This window comes from Rhea americana, unplaced genomic scaffold (assembly GCF_003343005.1).
Source record: "Rhea americana isolate MKP2758 unplaced genomic scaffold, rheAme1 scaffold_395, whole genome shotgun sequence".
Lineage (NCBI taxonomy): Eukaryota > Metazoa > Chordata > Aves > Rheiformes > Rheidae > Rhea > Rhea americana.
In genome coordinates, this window is record NW_028186529.1 from 238,598 (window position 1) to 258,028 (window position 19,431).

The 19,431-nt window shown below is 36.2% G+C and overlaps 1 protein-coding gene across 1 annotated transcript in view; it reads left to right on the top strand.

Moving 5' to 3' along the window:
- Nucleotides 1–19,431, top strand: part of GMDS (GDP-mannose 4,6-dehydratase) — a gene marked incomplete at its 3' end in the record, with an annotated part of 287,933 nt that overhangs the window by 124,780 nt on the left and 143,722 nt on the right. Inside the window, exon 7 of the mRNA XM_085313757.1 lies at nucleotides 8,402–8,529. Within this exon, the coding sequence (XP_085169883.1) occupies nucleotides 8,402–8,529 (128 nt within the window). The remainder of the gene's footprint in view (nucleotides 1–8,401; nucleotides 8,530–19,431) is intronic.

The following is a 19,431-nucleotide window of genomic DNA, read 5'->3' on the forward strand; positions in this document are numbered from 1 at the left end:
TTTGCTCACTTCCCTGCCAATACGGTTTAACCATGTTTCGGGATCCCCCAGTTTGGCTGCAGCTGCTCCAGGACTCCTGCAGGTGAAAGGTAGTTTATGAGAATAGAAACACACTCTTAAAGGATGCCTTCAGGACTACCATTGTCACAGAGCAAGTCAGAAAGTCCCAAAAGAAAAAGGGTTGTGCAACAAAGCTCAGAAAGTACATGTATTTAGGAATATCTTCAGTTTGTATGGGTGTCAAGCCTGTCCAGGACTACTTTATTAAATTGTAAAAGAGGCAAGTTGTTTAGCTGTGACTAGACCATTTTCCTACTCCAATAAAAGATTTAAGCATTGGCTCAGCAAAGTTATATGCCCCTGTGATTGATTTTAAAGCTAGCTATTGCTACACACTCATTTGTCTTTAGTGGAAGTAAAAGAAAGTTCTTTTTATCCTGACTTGAAGTGAAATGACACATTTTTGCACGTTAGAAGTTGGCAATAAAGTGAGTGCACAGCAAGACAGGGAAGACTTGTGCAAACCTTGATTATACAGTGATTATACAAGCTGTTGTCCCAGCCACCTGGAGAGGCTGAGGGATCAACCAGACTTAGGTCTTCAGAGGTCATAAGGTCCAAGAAGCTGTATGAGTCAGTCATGTGTCACCAGGTAAGATAAAAAGCCTTGCCTGCTTCATCTCAAGGGAGTGCTAGGGTAGAGGCTGAGTGTCTCAGCTTGAACCTTCAAACCACATCTTTTTTGATGTGCTGCTGGTTGCTGGGAGGAAGGAGGTAGGGAAAGACAGAGAGGCAAGAAAGGGGTGTTAAGTTTAAAGGCACAGATGTCTGAAATTTGTTAGGTCTTTAGCAAGTTAAGGTGAACTCAGTTTTATGTATAAGATGCCATAGAGTGCATTGTGTTTTCATTTTCTACAAGTACTGGGTTTTCCTTTCGGCTGCAAACATTTCCAGACGTTTTATTCCCGATTCAGGAAAACATGTGCTTAACTTCATTTGTTTACATGCATTTAAACAATACAAAGAGACTGTGTTAATGGGCAAGCACACTTGCCCTTGCACATAGCTTATACATGCAGGGGCATGTCTAATTATGTAACAGCTTAAATGAGTGTTGAACAAATTGTGGTGATTAAATACATTTGAATTTGTTTTAACATATATTGYGTATGAATTGTGATTAAGAAATCAAAGTGAATAGTTTGGAGCAAAAGACTAAGTTTTCTGTAAGCAAAACTGCTCTATTTGGGTAAGTACCATTAACAGCATAAACAGGAATAATACTTTTACATATTGTTTTCAGTATTAATGTTTGGATTTTCTCTATAAGAGTTTTTGATGCCTCACCTTTTCCTATCCAATGTATAGTTCCTGAGGGGAACGTATTTTAATTTAAGAAAAATTATTTAGAGGAAATATACTAAAATAATGCTTTTGTGGCCAGCAATTATTGCTKGTATGTTACCATATCCTTTTAACAAACCTATGTGATAGCTTTGATGTGTGTAATTAGTCCTGAATAAGGTCACTTTGAATATGAAATCTAATAGCTCTGTGTTTGGCATTACACACTTGGATTGCCTGCTAATTACATGTCAGTTTTTCACAGTTGCTTTAGAGAGGGACTGTTCAGTAGTCATAGAAGTCATTCTGTCATTGCTCTTTGCAGTGGTGGAAACTCGTATCTATGTGCAAGCAGTTGCGAAGAGTTTGAAGCTCTGATGACAGATGCCCATGTTGACGGTTTACTGGGCTAAATTGCTGAGGAATGTAGCCTGCTATGCTGGTACCCACTGACCAGCAGCAGCTCTGATTCTTCTCCTCTCCCTGTAGATGGTAGATCTCAAGCCCCACTTTCATGCCCCTCTCTTCTAGGGCCTACGGGTAGGTGTCCCTCCGGGTGAGCTTCATATACCTTTCAGCCTACTGGGAAAAGGAAATTTCTCTCTGCGTGGCCCTCCCAATCTGTGTCCCCTGTCACTCCTCATGAGATAGGTGTCTCCCACTCTTACTTCCCCCTCAGGTGATGAAAAGCATCCAAAGGCAAATAACTGCCCGCTGCCATCCAGGTGTCCTCAGCACACAGGCCTCCTGCCAGATGTGCTGGGGACGTCAAAGAGTTGGGCCATAAGCCCCAGCCTCCTGCACGCTGCCCACCTGCTGCAGAGGCTCCCCCTGCCTCCCATGCAGATATTTACCTCTCTGCCTCTGCCTGATTTTAAAAAGAGGGATATTATAGCTACCATTTCCCAAGGAATGCCAGTGGAAAAGTGCGGTGCCAATGGGAAATAGGGCCAGGCAGCCTTTTTCCTGTATTAGCACATTTGGCTTTTGAGTAGGAAAGTTCAAAATGGTTATCACAATGTATTTTAGGATAAACCTAAAGAATTAAATTGTTAAAATTAAATTTTTAATTCATAAGCACATGCATAAGTTCATGTCTTTGTTACCAATATTTAATGGAGCAGTACTGCTTCATTTTATTGAAATTAAACATTTTAAAGTAATACAAAATGGGAGTCAGTTGATAAGGAGAGAATTTTTTTTTCCCCATGTTATTGGATAGTGACTTTCAATCTGTGATCTGTGGATTTTAGTGTTATATGATATTTTCAAGATGGTTTGATGAAGAATAACTTTGAGAAACATTTACTAGCTCTATCTTTGCTAGCTCTATCTTCACTGCTTAGAGGTCCCTTATGTCCATTGGAAAATAGGCAGGGGTATGCAAACTCAAATTGTTTGAGAAGCACTGCTCTTTACATATGAATTAAAGGATTTTCAGCTGTGCTACACAGGATTGAAATGTAAAGGTGAGGGCATTATATCTCACATTTCAGGAAATAATACATTGCTCAGGTCAGGAAGATGTTTCTCATGCAGTACATAACTTTACACTGAGTTGCTTATGAATCATTTCACCTTTATTTCATATTTGTTTCATTTTGCAAAAATTCGATTGTGGACTTCCTGGTAAGATCATTCAGAGCTGTATTTGCTACTTAAAATTAGCATTAGAATGTAATAAAGAGRTGAGAAGGGAAAAATTAACTTTAACCATGTTTCTTCTGTTTCCAAACAGTGATGTTTGTACTCCATGTAATTAAGAATCATTTGTTATTTTACGTAGAGGGGATTCACAATTAAAATACATCAGCTGATGTTTAACAGGTACTAAGTCACTGCTTTGCAAATATCACCTAAATGCAATACTGTATTTGTTGTTTTGATTAATATACAATTGAAAATCCCATTTAAAACTGAAAAAAAGGTTAATTTAAAGACTTGGAACTTGATTTTTCCTCTGATTTACTCCATTACTCTGTTCCATAACTCCATTAACTTCAGAATAGTTGTTAGTGATTTCCATCAGTAAAGTTAAAGGACACTCTTGAATTTCTTTCCTTCGAAGAACTGGGTGTTATTTTTTTTAATTTAAATGTGCCACAAAAATGAAAAGACTTCTAATAGAATGGAAATTGTGAGCAGTTTGGACTTTCAGGCAGTCAAAACATTTTAATGATCTCATTAAATGTATCATTTACAACACACATATGTTAAAATAAATATATTCCTTTTAGTTAGGAGAAGCACTGGGTACACGTGTTTGAACACGTTGGGCTTCTACTAGAATCTTTGCCAGAACCTTAGAAACTTGGAGAAAAAAAAAATCCCCTTTTTCTTCTGCAAACGTCTTTAGAGTACTTTTTGTCATATTTTATGCGAAAAGAAAAAAAAGATGTAATGGAAACTTGATAGACTGTGCTAATTCTGCATCTCAACTGATAAATATTGCTACTAAATGMTATTAGACTGTTTGTAACTAGATTTTTCTTAGACATGATGCAGCTAGTGTTATACAGGGATGGGAGTCTTTCTAAGGCCACAGTTTTGTAGTCTGTAGAATTTTGGTATCTAGATTTGAGAGACTGGAAAATGATGGTTCTTGAAAAGAAATAGTTACTGTAACAGCAGCTCCTGGAGTTGCTTAATCCATTTGGCTGCTGSTCATAAACCACAGATCCTAGACAAAAACACCTAATTCAAACAGTTAGTTTCGTGATAATACACAAAGGATGAAATCCAAGTGCTGATAAAAGGAATGGATACTGACATTAACTATGCAGAGGCTCATTTTTTCTTCTCTCTCTGATGGTGTTCAGCCTCAGAGTAATAGGTGCACACCAGCAAAAGCGTGTTCCCAAAAGCATTATTTTTAAAAATGTGTTAATCATAGACATATGCAGATTTCAAAACTGTGCTAGATATAGACAGTATCCTTTTCAGACAGACGAGCCGGGATCCAACCTGAGCCATGCTGTTCAGCATGCAGCAGGCCCAGGCTGGAGAGTAGAAGCTATTGTATTATACCTTTGCTATTTCTTTTTATTGTAGTGTTGTTCCTATAATAGTTGCTCATGAAGTATATGTTTTACGGATCATGTTTGCTTAATGAAGAGTCCTTTTTAAGATGATACCCGGGGTAAACTGATTTTGCAAATCATACCTTATGGTTCCTATTARAATGCTAATGATCTCAGAGGGATGGCTTGGGTCTTGAAAAAAGAATCTAAGCTTTCAGGGACCCAGGTCCCTGAAAGACCTGTTAATATCATGAAAACTCATGTTTAAGGCCTGTTGTAAAACGTAAAAAAATTGTAATGCATGCCTCGGCTAAGACTGTTTGGAACTGCTGAAATGTGGCGACACACCAAAGAATCCATTGAAACATCTGGGCCAAATCTATGCTGATGTAATAAAGTAATTCCAGTGCTGTCAGTAACAACCCAAAAGAGAGCATAATTTGGCCCATCATATTTTCAATGTATTTCGTGCAGAGCTAGCTAGAATAACTGTGCAAGGCAGTCAGTCCAGCATGCTCAGCTCTGCTGAGGGAGCAAGAATGACTCTGCTCTTAGTTTATGTGGAACCGCGTCACCCTCACACAGTTTGAATAAATGTCCAAATAAATCAGAATACATAAGACAGGAAGCATTTAATAGCAGCACTGTTGGCCAATAGAGATTTGAACACACCCAAGTTCATTCCTGCTAGGTCTGAGCAGTGAGGCATTTTATATGACCTCCCTGAACTGATGAAGCAGTACAAAGCCAGGAGACAAATGCAGAATTCTGATCTCTCTCTCCCATCAATCTAAGTTAGTTTCTGTTGATACCACTACCACCTTTCCACGCACAGTAATAGTGTTAGTAGCATAGTAACGTAGACATCATTCAGCTGGGATAGCTAATGACTGTATCATCTAGACTCAATGAAAATTGATGTAGGTGGTTAAYGCATCAGCAGCTACCTGATGTGCTCTATCTGTACCACTGCTGCTACCAATTGACTATTCTATGGAGAAAAATGCTCCTGCAGGTACATTAACCCATCCTCAATACCTCCTGAGGAAGTAGGAAGCTAACCATTTTTATATATCAGAAGGTACTTTGTATTTAGTTATATAAAGGTATCTGTAGAGCTCCATATAGATCTTTAGATAGAATCATTCCAAAGCAAAGAGACATTATGTCTGCCAAGTTTCAGGCCAAAGCAAAATTTTATAGCCAAATTAAAACCCCCTAGAATATATGGAAATATAATGGAAATGCTGGCATAACCTTAAGTATTTTCTGTGGCTCCAGTGGGCATCAGTTTAAGTTCTGGTTATGATGTTCATTTAATAGCAAGGGATCAAATATGAAGTGTAAGAGGATATTTTAAGATATTGTATTTGAACAGCATCAGTATTTATACATTATTTGTGAACTATATAATTTAAATGCTTTTGAAATGTGGATTCAGTCCTTGGTTGCATGAAAAGAATTCTGATCACATTTCTCAAAAGGTACAGTAGCTTTGTTTTCTTCCCTGGCTTTAATGATGAGGCACTTCAAAGAAGAGACATGGAAGTATTTTGCTGAACCTTTACTGGAATATTCTTGGAAAACTAAGTTTTACTTTATTTTTCATTGTGCTGCTCTTTTCATTTCTGCCTTTTGAGGTATACTTTGATTTTACTTGGAGAAGATCTTAGAAGACAGTTTCTCTCCAGTTACKAGTAATTCTGGAAGAAGACAGCAGCTGCTAGTATTATTTGCTCAGTATTTGGTGTGCTGCGCTAGATGAATATACTTTTTGCTGTGAAGTATCATTCATATTTTCATACATTTTTGGTTGATTGCATAGAAGTTCACACATACACTGTACCTCATATATTTCTTTTTTATATTCAAGAAGTGGTTGGTCCAAAATGGGAGCTGGCATTCATTAGTCTCATAGGTTGACAGTAAAATTTGTGATAATGCAGATGATGATTAGAACTCTCATAGCTTTTACTGCAAATGGGAATGTAGTGTTGAAAGCTGCTAGTTTAACTTGTTACCCAGTTGCAATCTGGAACTTAAGACCATATACTTTATCCATGAAAAAAAGTTTCTGCTTCAACTCTTCATTCAGGAAATATAGCCTTATTTCAGTGCAAAAGGTTAGGAAACTTCAGCATTAGTCTTAATAGATTTGTCTAATAGGTTGAATCTGTTTTTAATTAGTTACTAATAATTTGTATAAAGAGCTCAAAGCACATCGATAACATAAAAAATGCAAAAAATCTTTGGAGAAATGGCAGTCCTACTAAGTAAGTCAGAGAAACTCATTGGTTTCTGTTAAGCCAGAATTTCACTCCCTCTGCAATCCTATTCARCCAGTGATGAGGAACCACAGTACTTTGCTACCAGAAATTGCATTAGCAGAGTCACAGTATTGGTCCTGTAATTTGCACTGTTTTTTCTTTAGGGTAAACATATTTCTCCTGCTGAATATGCAGGACATAGTCTGGAAGAATGGATTGGGGTTTGATCCTGTAGTTGGCTCTTATTTATGTAACTGTTGTGTGCAATGCTGATGCAAAAAAGACCTCTAAGATCACTTTCATTTGTGAACTTCTGCAAATTGGGCTGTTTCTCAAGATTCCCTTTTGTATGAACACTTTTTTTCAGGGAATGTGGAAATTACATGATTTTAATCCTTTAGAAAACAAACACAAAAGTGATGATATATTCTAAATGCCTGATAGCCACAATTCCAATTAGTTCTAGCAGTTGACAGAAAAATAAAATTATATCTTAATCCTGTGATAAGCTCTGAATTCTGAATTATTTCATTGCTTCATTCCAAATGGTACTCACGGGGTTACTCTTTTTTACTCTTTTTTTTTTTTTTTTTTTTTTGACTTTTGACTTTTGGCAGAGCCAGATGATACAAACAGGTACCGTAGTGCTCTTGGCTTTACAGCAAAAGTTTGTAAACTGAAACATACACTTTACATTATTTATTAATTCTATGGGATCAGTCACTGGTTGAGCAGAAAACAGAAAATATTCAGGTACATATTCCAAGAGCAGAATTGCATTATGAATATATATATACCCACATTTAATGTACAAGCTGAAGTGCTCGATAACTTTCTGAATTTGAGAAAAACATTTTACATGTACATTCATTTTCACTAATTTTACTGCTTTCCATTTGGATTCTATTCTATTCTATGTTTGTCTATTAAAAAGGCATGTAATTTTAGTTTTAGTGTGCCTGCTAGTGTGCAAATGCCATTGAGCTTGTTTAGCCTGAACTCATGATCCAAATTCAAATCACTGTGCTTCTGATGAAAGTGTTCGCTAGGTTTTAGAAACCCCRGTACTTATAATCTAAAAACCAAAATACGAAAATAACTAAAACCAAGTACTATTTAAAGCAGCTCTACAGGGAGAAGATACATGAATTTTGCAATGAAATACAGTGAATGAAATACAAAATAATGTACAAAATCCTCCAAATGATAAAGTTGGAATCACAATTTCATGATCTCAGTGAACCTGGGGAAAAAATAATCCCAAATATCTAGAAAAATAGAATTCATTTAACCATTGCARCCCTTTGGAAAACATCAGTATTTGGATAGTCTAGATGTTTTTTATTAATAAACTAATTTATTTAGATATATGCATTCTTTAAAAACAAAAAACAAAAAGAAATGACAACAAAAGACTTGAGGGTGGTCTAAGATGTCTGTCTTCTTTATGTAACCTTTTGCATTTTGTGTTTAAGAACTGACATTCCAAATGATTTTCTTTGGCTTTATGCCTGGACTGAATACTGAGGCAGCAAATTAGGAATGCTTATGAAGTCCCACAAAGAAAGATGTTTGCTGTGAAAGTGAAGCTAATATGACACTTGCATTTGAAGCTCCTTAACCTATTCAGTTGATAAATGATGGCATGGTCTAGGTGCTGTGAGGGGAATGAAAGAGGACTGAAAAGAAAATACCATGTACTGGTGTTCCTGGTGGCCAGTTTTCTGCCACTGTGACTATGCTGATACTACTTTTTTATTCCTATTCCAGGAGCTAATTTTGTTACTCGAAAAATTAGCCGATCCGTAGCTAAGATTCACCTTGGACAGCTGGAATGTTTCAGCCTGGGCAATCTGGACGCTAAGAGAGACTGGGGCCATGCCAGGGACTACGTTGAGGTAAGCTGTGGGACAAATACCTGAAACGTCTTTATGTTGAGGATAATACTTACTGCTACACTTTAGTGAAAATGCATGATCCATGGAGGGCTATCTCAGGCTCTTTTTGCCTACAGAGGCCTGTTAACCTTGTGTTGCTCTTAATTTCAGTCTAGGGAATTTAGTAACATAGCAGTCTACCCCAGGCATGACCTGAACAGAAAAATAAATCTTCAGGCTTACTTTCCTTTACTGAATTCTTTGGGAGGGGGGAGCAGACTGTAAACTGGGTCTATTTTAAAGAGTATTTCTCCTATTGTTTTGACAAATTTTATGACCAATATTAAAATTGCAGCAAGATGCGATTTGAACTGAATTCAAAGACCTGCTAGAGGCTGGTGACCTTTATTATAAGGAGACAAGAATGCTCCTTACCTTAATGATCACAGATTGGGTGGTTACACGTAAGAAGGAAGTGTCACAGCATAATTGTGATGGCAAGTATTGCAATGTACATGTGTGCATCTAGTGTTTGAAATGTTTTGTTAGTCAGGATTTGTTTCTAATTTTGTTCTATGCATCTATTTTAGCAAACAAACAAACAATACCCCCGTATTGTATTACAGGGAGACATGAATGACCATGTAGGAAATATTGTCTTTTCCCCAGGAGACTTTTGTCCCCATTTTGGTGCTTAAAGATTTCCTGTGGTGATTGGACTATTTCTGTCTTTTAATAATTCCTTGCTGGGAAACCGGATTTGGCTTCACTATTCATTGATGTCATTTAAAAAGATGATGACTGTTTGTTTTGCTTTTCCATATTACAAAGTAGAAAGTATTTCAGTAGGAAAAATCTGATTTGAGATTTTATCATAATTTGAGAGACTTATTTAAAAGGTAAAATAAAAGTTGAACTCTCAAACTTTGTTTACCATCAATAAGAAACAGCAAGAAAACTAAATTGTAACACCAAGATACAAATTTTTGTTTTGGATGATACTAAAAAATTGTACATAGCCATATTGCCTTGGCATCAAAAGTGTTAAATGAAGTAAATGAGAAGGTGATTTTTGGCAGTTGGCCAAAAAGTTGGCYCTTGCTTCTACACTGCATTTGCATGTAAGGAGGTACATATGCTTGCCAAGAGAACCACGGATGTCAGCAAGGCCTTATATGACTATACCTCCATGAATGTTGCTTTAGTTTTGGGACTTCAGTATTAGTTGAAGCTGTTCATCCAGTAAACCCCATAAACCATCCCAATCTTCTTTTATTTTTAGTGGATGAAACTGTGGTCAGAAGCATTCATGAAATCAGTTACCAAAGCTCAGCTGAAATGCAGTAATACATAAGCTAAATTAAATGATAAGTTGCAACCACATGAACATAATTAGTTAAAATGCATAGGATATTCCATAAATACTTGTTACTTCATTTAAAGACAGCTTGCACCAAACTCTAAAGGAAAAGTTTGGGATGAATTCTGATGTCTTCACTCATAATAGAAATCCAATATACTTCTAATGCATAGTGGGTCAATCCTGTGTTCATTCAGACTTTAAAAACAAACCAAAAAGGAAATGAGAACACAGTCTATTCAGAAAAATGACAAGTTTTCAAAGCCTTTGGCCTCCAGAAGGAATGTAGTCATCTGAGGTCTACAATGAGAACACTCTTTGGTTGTGTAAGTAGCATTCCAGATCTCTCAGTTACATGTTTTGGACCTGTCCCAAAATCCTCTGGAAATATTTCCTCACTAAGATATAGTTCAACTTGAGTATTTCTCTTCCCAGAGAAGTACCCCTTCAGTTAATGGTAGAATTATTATCAATTCTCTAATTCTCCAAATACAGTGGAAATGTGGTTACAGACAACCTTCTAAGGGGTAAAAAAGAAGAGTAACCTTAAACTGGAAATAAACAATTATTTGAGGCTTTAATGAACTGGAAAGTAGGGCTTAGAGATTTAACGTTGTTCAAATAAATACACAGTATGTTAGAAAGCATGATCATATTTACAAGCATTTTGGGAGCTTCCTTGAGCATATGGCTGAACACATAGGGATATATCTTATTCTCTCCATATGTACTTTTAAATCCCATTGATATTAATATGAGTAACATGTGTGCATATAGACTATACCACGCACTGTCTCCTCTTCCTCCTTATTTCCGTATTAGGGATAATAATAAAACCATAAATACCTTCCCTTTTGTTGTTTTATAAAACACTATGGGTGAATTCTTGATCCCATGAAAGCCAATGGCCAAACTCCCATTGACTTCAGTGCAGAGAGTTTTTATCCTGTATGTATTGGAATGAAGAAAGTCTAGTGGTTAGAAAAATAAAAGGAGAAATCAGGACTCTCCAGTTCTGACCACATGCGTTAATTTTACTGCCACTGTGATTTTGGGCAAGTACTTCTGTACTCACTAAATCTTCTAAGCACATACTTAATCTGAACACGTAGGTGCCTACTAAAGAGGGGACTGTTAGCATGCTCAGCGTTAGCTATGGGGTGAATTTAGCTGTAATAGCAGATGATTCAGGAGTTTAATGTTTAAACATAGGTTCATATTAGCAGAGAACAGTTGGAATATGCATTTGATTAGGTTCTTCAACTAGGATTTAAATTGCCATCTGCAATAACCAAAACTCAGATATGGTGGTGTTTTTTTGCAGAAGAAACCTGAAAGTGTGACTCACTCGAAAGAAAGGTTTTACTCTTGGCTTCTCTTCAACATTTGAGAAGAGCAAAATAGAATCAAGTAGACAGTGAAAATTATGGAGGGTTATTAGTTTTATCCTAAAATTATATTAGTAACTGTTAACATTTTTGAAGAAATCACTGCTACATCTTACTCCCTCTTCCTCCAGTTTTGCTTAAATGTGATCCAGCACAAGTCTCATGGGGTGGTATTACAGATGAYGATCGACACTGCTGAGTTGGGAAAGGAAAAACAGTATATCAAAACTATTGATATATGAATCTTTTGTATGCTGTTTTGTTTTGTGAGGGTAGTTTATACCTTTTATTTGTTGCAGAAAGTTACAATAAACCATCTGCTAGATATTTTCAAATATTAGTACAATAGTAAGCCTTTAATAGTCTGACTCATATCTATGCCATTCATAAAATACATGTCATCATACAAATTTCTTCAGACACTCACCCAAGAGAGTCTTACTTCAAATAAATACAGATTCTCACAAACATTCAACTTGGATCATTGAAAAACACCCATCAATCTATCACCAGTTTTTCTTTCCTAGCAGCTAAATACTGTTGTTGCAACACTCGGGGAGGTACACCTGCAACTGAAACCGTAAAGTGTCATTGCTGGGGAAGTCACATAGATGTTTATTTGTAAAACTGTAATGGGATAGCCCACAAACAGGACACAGACTTGTTGTAAAGCAGCTCTGGGAAATAACAAGTTTGTCTTTTCTAAATTTCAGCAGCTGAGATTTTTTCCTCCTCTCCTTTAGTCCTATCTTTATCACCCATTGATGTTCAAATTGCCTTCTGCAGTTGCACTGCTCACACCTCAGGTTGTGCAGAGAGCAACTCCTCCATTATCGTTTTAGCTGTGTCTGCTCCCAACAAATTATCCATATATTGGCATAATATATGATTGTTAATAATTATGGTACACCATAGGAATAGCATTAATGAGTGCTAGGGAAAAGCCTATTAATAAACATTTTATAAAAGTAAAAAAAAAAAAAAGTCAGATGTAATAGCTATAATAGCCTATAGGTATTTCTAGAGATCAAAAATATTTTATTTTGCCTTCAATAGAAATCTGGCAGTGTTTTAAGCAATAATTGTAGAGAACGCATAATTGGCTTATTCATAATTGGCTCCAATTCAATTAATTACAAGTTACCCAAATGCTGAAAATTAATCACGTGCTTAAATTCATAGGAAAATCAGGGCCAATTTAATAATCTGAATATACAGCAATCAACTTCTGTTCATTTATATTTAAATAATGTAAAAACCCCAAAGCTTTAACAGAACAGTTTGTAAATATATAACTAACTTATAAGTAAGTTATTGTTGTACAGTCCAACTAAGCGTATTAAGAAACAATTTAAACACAACCTTTCCATCTTACTTACATATTTTTAATGATACTGGTGTAGATTGGTGCTTTTGGTTGTGATTAAAGTGTACATGAGAGTGTAAATAGTCAGTTTTATTGTCTTAAGTCATTTTGCACATGTTGAAATTTGAGTTAGTAAAATCTTAATCACCTGCACTGTGATGTCTCTTTTTAGCATGGATTCTGTGTTTATAAGTCCAGTCAGCATTGCCTGGTCTTTTATYGATGATTCTTCTGTATAGCATCGTAATAGGTAGAGACTGACCCTTGGAGACAGCTGTTCATAGCTAGCATTTCTATTGTAGGAAATCTCTTCTTGTCTGCTTGTGTGTACATTTAAATATAAAAACTTACACATAGTAAAGTGAAACTTCAAATAAGGCTGTCTGGTGATAGAAAAAGATTCAGCCAGCTAATTCTATTTCTGTTTTGTCTCTTCCTTGAAGTATTAAGGATGTGTCATCCTTTGAGAGGTATTTTACCTTAGTCTTACATGATCAGAAGTCTTTTTTGGCAGATCCTTATACAAGCCCAGCAGAATAGTTGCAAGAGTCTCGCTTTGTTGAGGGTTGTTGGTTGTAAAAGGAAAGTCAATTATGGCTGTCCACGTTACTGTCAGTATCTTATATGTATGCCTATGAGATCGGCTCATGGACTGAAAGATAGGCTTTTAGAAGAGCATATTTTTACTCTCGTTGTTATGGACTGAAGTTAAAAAAGTTTTTCCTTCTTACTGCTGAGCTTTTGCATTCAAAGCTAACGAATTATAACAAAAGTTAAGAAATAATTTTAAAACTGCATTTGTTTTTCAATGCTGGAGGTTTTTGAGTGTGAGAGTAAAAATTTTTGAGATTTCCAGGTACTCAAGTATATTTTATATATTTCAAAACAAAAACTTTTTTTTCCTATCACSTTGCTTAAGCTGGGATAATTGGTGGCTCTGTTAAGCTTAATTGATCTTGAAATCATATTCAGTCTGCTCTGATTGATATGATGATCTACTGCACTAATGATCTTGTCACTGCCATCTAGTTGAGAGTAGCTGTGAGAGTAGGGCTTGTATGAACCTTTAGTAGAAAGGTTCGATAGGTTGTGCTCCTCTATCATGGATAGTGAACATTCATAAAATTCTTGTCAGTTACTTGCTGAAGCAATATCTTTTCTAGAGGCAGATGTAACAGAGATGATAACTGTTCTGCCTTGGGTTTTACTAATAGTTTTAAAACCTCTTGTCCTTTTTAGAAGATGTAGAACTAAGCCTTGTGCTGAATTTTCTTTTTTTTTTAGAATGAAACATCTTTCCAAAGGAAGTACATACTTACTAATGACAGAATATTCTTTGGTTTCTTCATATAAATATTTTGGACATGTGGAGATACAGTGTGTCCAGGATAAAGGGATTCATATTTGATTGCAGGAGTATGTTAAATCCTTCATGGAAATAATGATCTCAGGATACAGTATGGCTGATGTTAGTGACCATAGTGATGATAATGGGTCTCCAATGAAGGATGCTGAATTGCTTAGTGRGTTTCACCCAGTACTGAACTGTGGACGCTGATGGATGCAGTATAGCCACTTGTTAGCGACACAACAAGAATGCTGTAACACCAGTTCCAGCAACAGATAAAGACAGCCTTCCCCTCTGGTTGAGTCTCTAAGGAAAAGTTACAGGTAGGAGAACTGCCAGAATCAATTCATCATGCCAATATTTTAACAGATTATTGTTGCTGGCCACRAAATAGGCTTTACCGTCATGTCATACCAATCATACAGAATCAAAACAGCATCTTATGGGACCCTGTTTTGAATTTTTTCTGCTGAACTGTTGACCAGATATATTCTGTTGGGCTCCCTGAGTTCCCTAAGGCTCCTGTGGTCCCACTTGACTCCTGGTTTCATATACCACTACTAGACTTTCTCAGTTCTTTGGGTTTAGTTTTAGACTTTAGCAATGAACCGCAGACTTCAGAACGTTTTATCAAAGGTCATTCCTGAGAAGTACCAAAAAGAAATTGCCACAAGCAATAAGCAGATAGTGAAGTGTGCGTTTCTTCTCCATAGTCTTGTGCAGGCAGAAGAAAAGTTGATGTTTTAGTAACAATGTTGTTTTCATTTAATTTGATACAAGCAAAATATGAATGTAGTCTGTAATTCTCAAACATCTTCTTTCATATTTTGCAAAGACGGGCAAAGCCCCCCTTTAAGAAAATAAAATTGTGTCTTTTAACAACTATGATTATGAAAGTTCTACTTTTTTAATGCAAAATAAAAGAATACAGTTTTGGTAACTAAGGCTGCGTAATAAAAGAGCTTAGAATACATTCTTTTAACACATGTAGGGTGGTTATATTTCATGACTATTGGGAGTAGTTGCAATTCCCCGCAGAGTAAGACACTATCATTTTAATTTCACTTATGTAGATGGTGTTTGCTTAAAAAAAAAAAAAAAAAAAAAAAAAAAAAAAAAAANCTCCAAAAATACTGGTGTCTATAAAAAATGTGTTTCTAAATAACTACAGCGTGAGAAAATTAAAACATGCTTTACACATGTGCACGCATACACATGCAACCCGTATGTATACATATATGTGTGTGTGTATGTGTATGTATGTATGTTTTTGTTTGTGTATGGATAACTTTGTGGAAATTGTTTTCCATTTAATGTATTGTAAAAGTCACAGGTATGTGATGTTTTCCCTTTAGGTTTGGTATGACTGTTACTAGGAGATTGAACAAGGAAGAATGTGGYTCATAGTTACTATAAACATAAATGGTGTCAATGGCGTGTGTACTTTAAAACATAATAATGAGGAAAGAATAGGGTTTTAATTAGAATATGTAGGTGTTCTGTCTAATATACATCATATGGTATTGATTTCCAGCATCAGTGCCTACTGTAAATGTTACTGTTACATTTTTCCTTTCAGAAAACTGTACTGATCTATTTCATAACTACAGTACCTTTTTCCCCTTTTTAATTTTCTTTTAGCTGTTGTTTGTGCAAGGGAAATATAATTGCAAAAAGATTTTCCTTATTTACAGCAATTTTATTTTAGCTTTCTTTTTCCACCACTTTTGTGTTTGACCTGTTAGTATTTTTAGGTTTTATAGAGCCAAAAAGTGCTTTCCTCAGCAGAACCATCTGGTTTAGTTTCCTGTGCCTCAACAATGATATGTGTATTATTATCAAGGCCACCCCTGTGGTTTTCTAAGTGGTCTTGTTACAGTGGTGGTCTTGCAATTCAATTGCAGTGATGGAAAGGTTAGACTAAGGCTTCTTTCAAGTATAAGGTTTCCGGATTGATAAATTATGTATTGTTGTCATATTTTTGAGACTGACCAATTATGTCGTTGTTTACTTGAATGCAGTTATCTCTTTAAAAAACAGAAACAAAGGAGTCCTCCTGCAAAACTCTGCTTTTGCAGCATGCTCTTCTTTTAGACTACCAAATCAAGACACTTTCAGAAGTAACTTTAAATGCATGCTGTGGTCCTGTGTTTTTAATTTTCAACTATGTTTGGCAATCTGTAGAAGAACCAGTGAAATTGTGAGATGGGCCCGTGTTTAGGAGTTATACCTACAGTTGTGATGGAACTTGGAAGAAAATCTACTGACATCAACCAAGAGACAGTATAGAACAATATAATACAATAGAATAATTTCTTAGCAGCTAGTAATATAACACTGGTGTGAAAACAAACCTGACTTTCCAAAAAAGGGTCTGCTCCACCTTCCAGATAGTCTTGTGGTGGTTTTAACTTGGGGCAACTGCAGATGAGACTATGATAGAGAAATGAGGGAGATGGGCTGGCTGCAGCAGGGGAGGGAGGAYGGGGCACAGCCCGCCCAGGGCCAGAGCTGCGACTAGAAGGAAACCACTGCCCCATCAGGGGATAGAGCRTGTTCACTGGAAACTGAAGTTTCAGGGAATTTACATAGCAAAGCTCTTACCAGTCTTTCTGGAGTATGTGCAAACTGTCATTTTTTTTTCTTATCCCGTRGAAAGTTTATGAATTGGGCAATTTTCATGGAAATGTTACCATTACAGTTCTCTCACTCTCTGCTTGCAAAATTTCAAATATTTACTGTAAAATATAGACATCCTAGGGTCCATGAAAAAAAATTTTACGGGTTTGRGGGAGTTTTATGTACATACATACAAAACATATACTTTTTCAGCTGAATCACTTCAGTTGAGGTTTTTCCTTTTTTTCTCTCCTCTTTCTACTGTCCTGAGTGGAAAGAAAGTGGGGGGAGAAAAAGCAAAAATACCCCAAGTGTGTATACCTTTGAACTTAGAAATTTTTAATTCAGTCGGATAATACTTGGCAACATTTTAAGGAACTGAAAACAGCATCTTGTATTGCAAAGTGTCAGGCAACCTTAACAACAAGTACTTTTACCAACCCCACATGCAATAACCCAGATAGTTTCTCTTCATTAACTAATCATCTGTAATTTGCAARTTTATGTGAATTTTAAAGTAGTGCACCACATTCTGGAGAAAGCTGTGTAACATACTTGGTTTTAATTTTGGTGGGGGGGGAATCCTTTAAAACAGGTTATTAAAATTTAATGAGGACGTTTTAAAAACCCCATAATGGTTCAATTTACACTAGAAGTCAAAATAGTTCATGGTATTGTTATGTCTGTGTGGTAACATCCTCACTGTACTGTAATGCTTTTCGTTTGAAAAGAAGCCAGTAAAACATTGTGGGCAGTGCATTGCCAAACCTGAGGATTTTAGCCCTCCAACAATTTTAGGTCATTCCACTAAAAGTAAAAGTATATCAGGGGATGTCAGGACACACTTTTATAGTACTCTACCTGCTAATATTCTGTATATTATTAAGAAGAAGATTGGTTATCAGCAGAGTGACTGTTCTTTCCTTGACTGGATATGGAAGAAATGTGATTTTTTTTTTTTTTTTTTTTTTTTTTTTTTGAGTGGGAAACATTCCCCAAACCCACAGGGTGCACTTAATATGCCACTTTTAGTTTTAGCAGAAATACTTGAATTTTAGCTGTAGGTGTTTTTGGATGAAGCCTTGACCTAACAAGCAACATTAATGGTCCAAAGATAGAGCAGCTGAACTTTCCAGTTGGCCTTCTCTGTCTGACATTAAACTTTCTCTGGGGACGGTTAACTTGGTTACCAGGTTAAGTATGTGAAGAAATCTTATTGCTGTCACGTGCTTGACTCCATTCTCTCTTCCTCTCAAAATTTGTGTCGTTTCTTTCGGCAAAAACAGCTGTTTGCTTTCTCAGGAGTATAAAGAACGGTATGTTTGCAAGCTAGATGAGCAGCATTTGCATTTTCTTTCTCCCTGTCCCAATTCAGCTCAGTATTGTGGCTGAAACTGATTTGCCTGCAGCCGTGGAAGAGGAGAATGAAGAAAACAGTGACTCTCTGTATTGTCCTGTGCCTGTGCCATGTGTCCTGTACCTTAGGTGASACTGTGTAAAACAGTGATTCACTCAAACTTAAGAGTTCCTCTTGCAKGCATAGTTAGGTTCCCTGATGCAGTGGAGGTCCAAGAGCTGTTCTTCCCAGCAAGCTGTGTTAACATAAAGAGCAGCTCCTGGTGCTAGTATTTGATGGTAATTGCATTGGTTTTAATGAAATCAGGATTCTGATTTCTTTGCTTAAGTGGTCCAAGTATCTACATTTTCTGTTTCCTGATGTACAGTAGGATTAAAGAATCTCTGATATGGGATTTGAGGAAACAAGATTAGGGGAGATGCTACTCCGTAATATTAATTTGAAATGGTGGCTGCCTGCAAGGACAAATCAGTAGCTTTTTTATATAAATTCTTTCTTGTTTAATAGCCTGAGAAAAGCAGGGCAAACTCAATCATTTGAAACCTCAAAGACCATGACCTCCAATTAGGAACTCCTGCTGTAAGCATTGTATGTATTGTTGTGTCCGTAGGAATGCTGGAAATACTAAGCTGAATTCTAGTTACATTCACGTTGTTCTCCTATAAAAAGAGCAGGCATCGTTATGAAAAATATATTCAGTCTCTAAGTCTGCTTTTAGTAACAAGCTTTGTACTTTTTAGAAGCTGATATTTTGAGCCGAAGTTGTGCATTAGTATTTCTTGGTCTGCAAATGGGATTTTTTTATATATATCTATCAAATTAGCTTTTATTTTGTCAATACACACTTCACAGATTTAAGTTATGGTGAGTTGTATTAATAGAGCGTTAACTTACTTGTGCCTTACCTTTTTACATGTGAGGTGTTACTCTAAACTGTGCTTGCTTATCAAGACAACCTTAATTCTATAATACCTCTTACACATTCCTTGTGACATAATGAAAAACTGTTACAAATTGTGCAATCTTGCTGCAGTGACTCATTTTCAAGAAGTAGTAATACTTTGTATTGCTAATGCACTATTTTCTCCTTATATAATATAGGCAGATTTTTCCCCTGCATCATTAATTTATTTTTCCTGCACTTATTTCCAGATAAACTTTACTCTTCTGTATCAGGTAGCAATTTCTTTCTTCCTCTGAGGTGTCTTTAATTCAACAATCATAGAGTTTTTTATATATTATTTTAAAGGGGGAATAGTTGACAAGGGAAAAAAATTAAGTTTCCTTTTCATGTTATTGCCAGTATTATTATTGATAGCCAGAGTAGGTATATATTAAAAACATTACCAATTTAAAACTTTTCATCTCCCTGATTACAAGTGAATCCTGTCGAAAATGTGTCAGGAGACCTATGATAGGATGGGCATTAGGCTATGGGACAGATGTGCTTGAGGGTAAGGTTATGTGATAGGTCTGTCTCCTGAC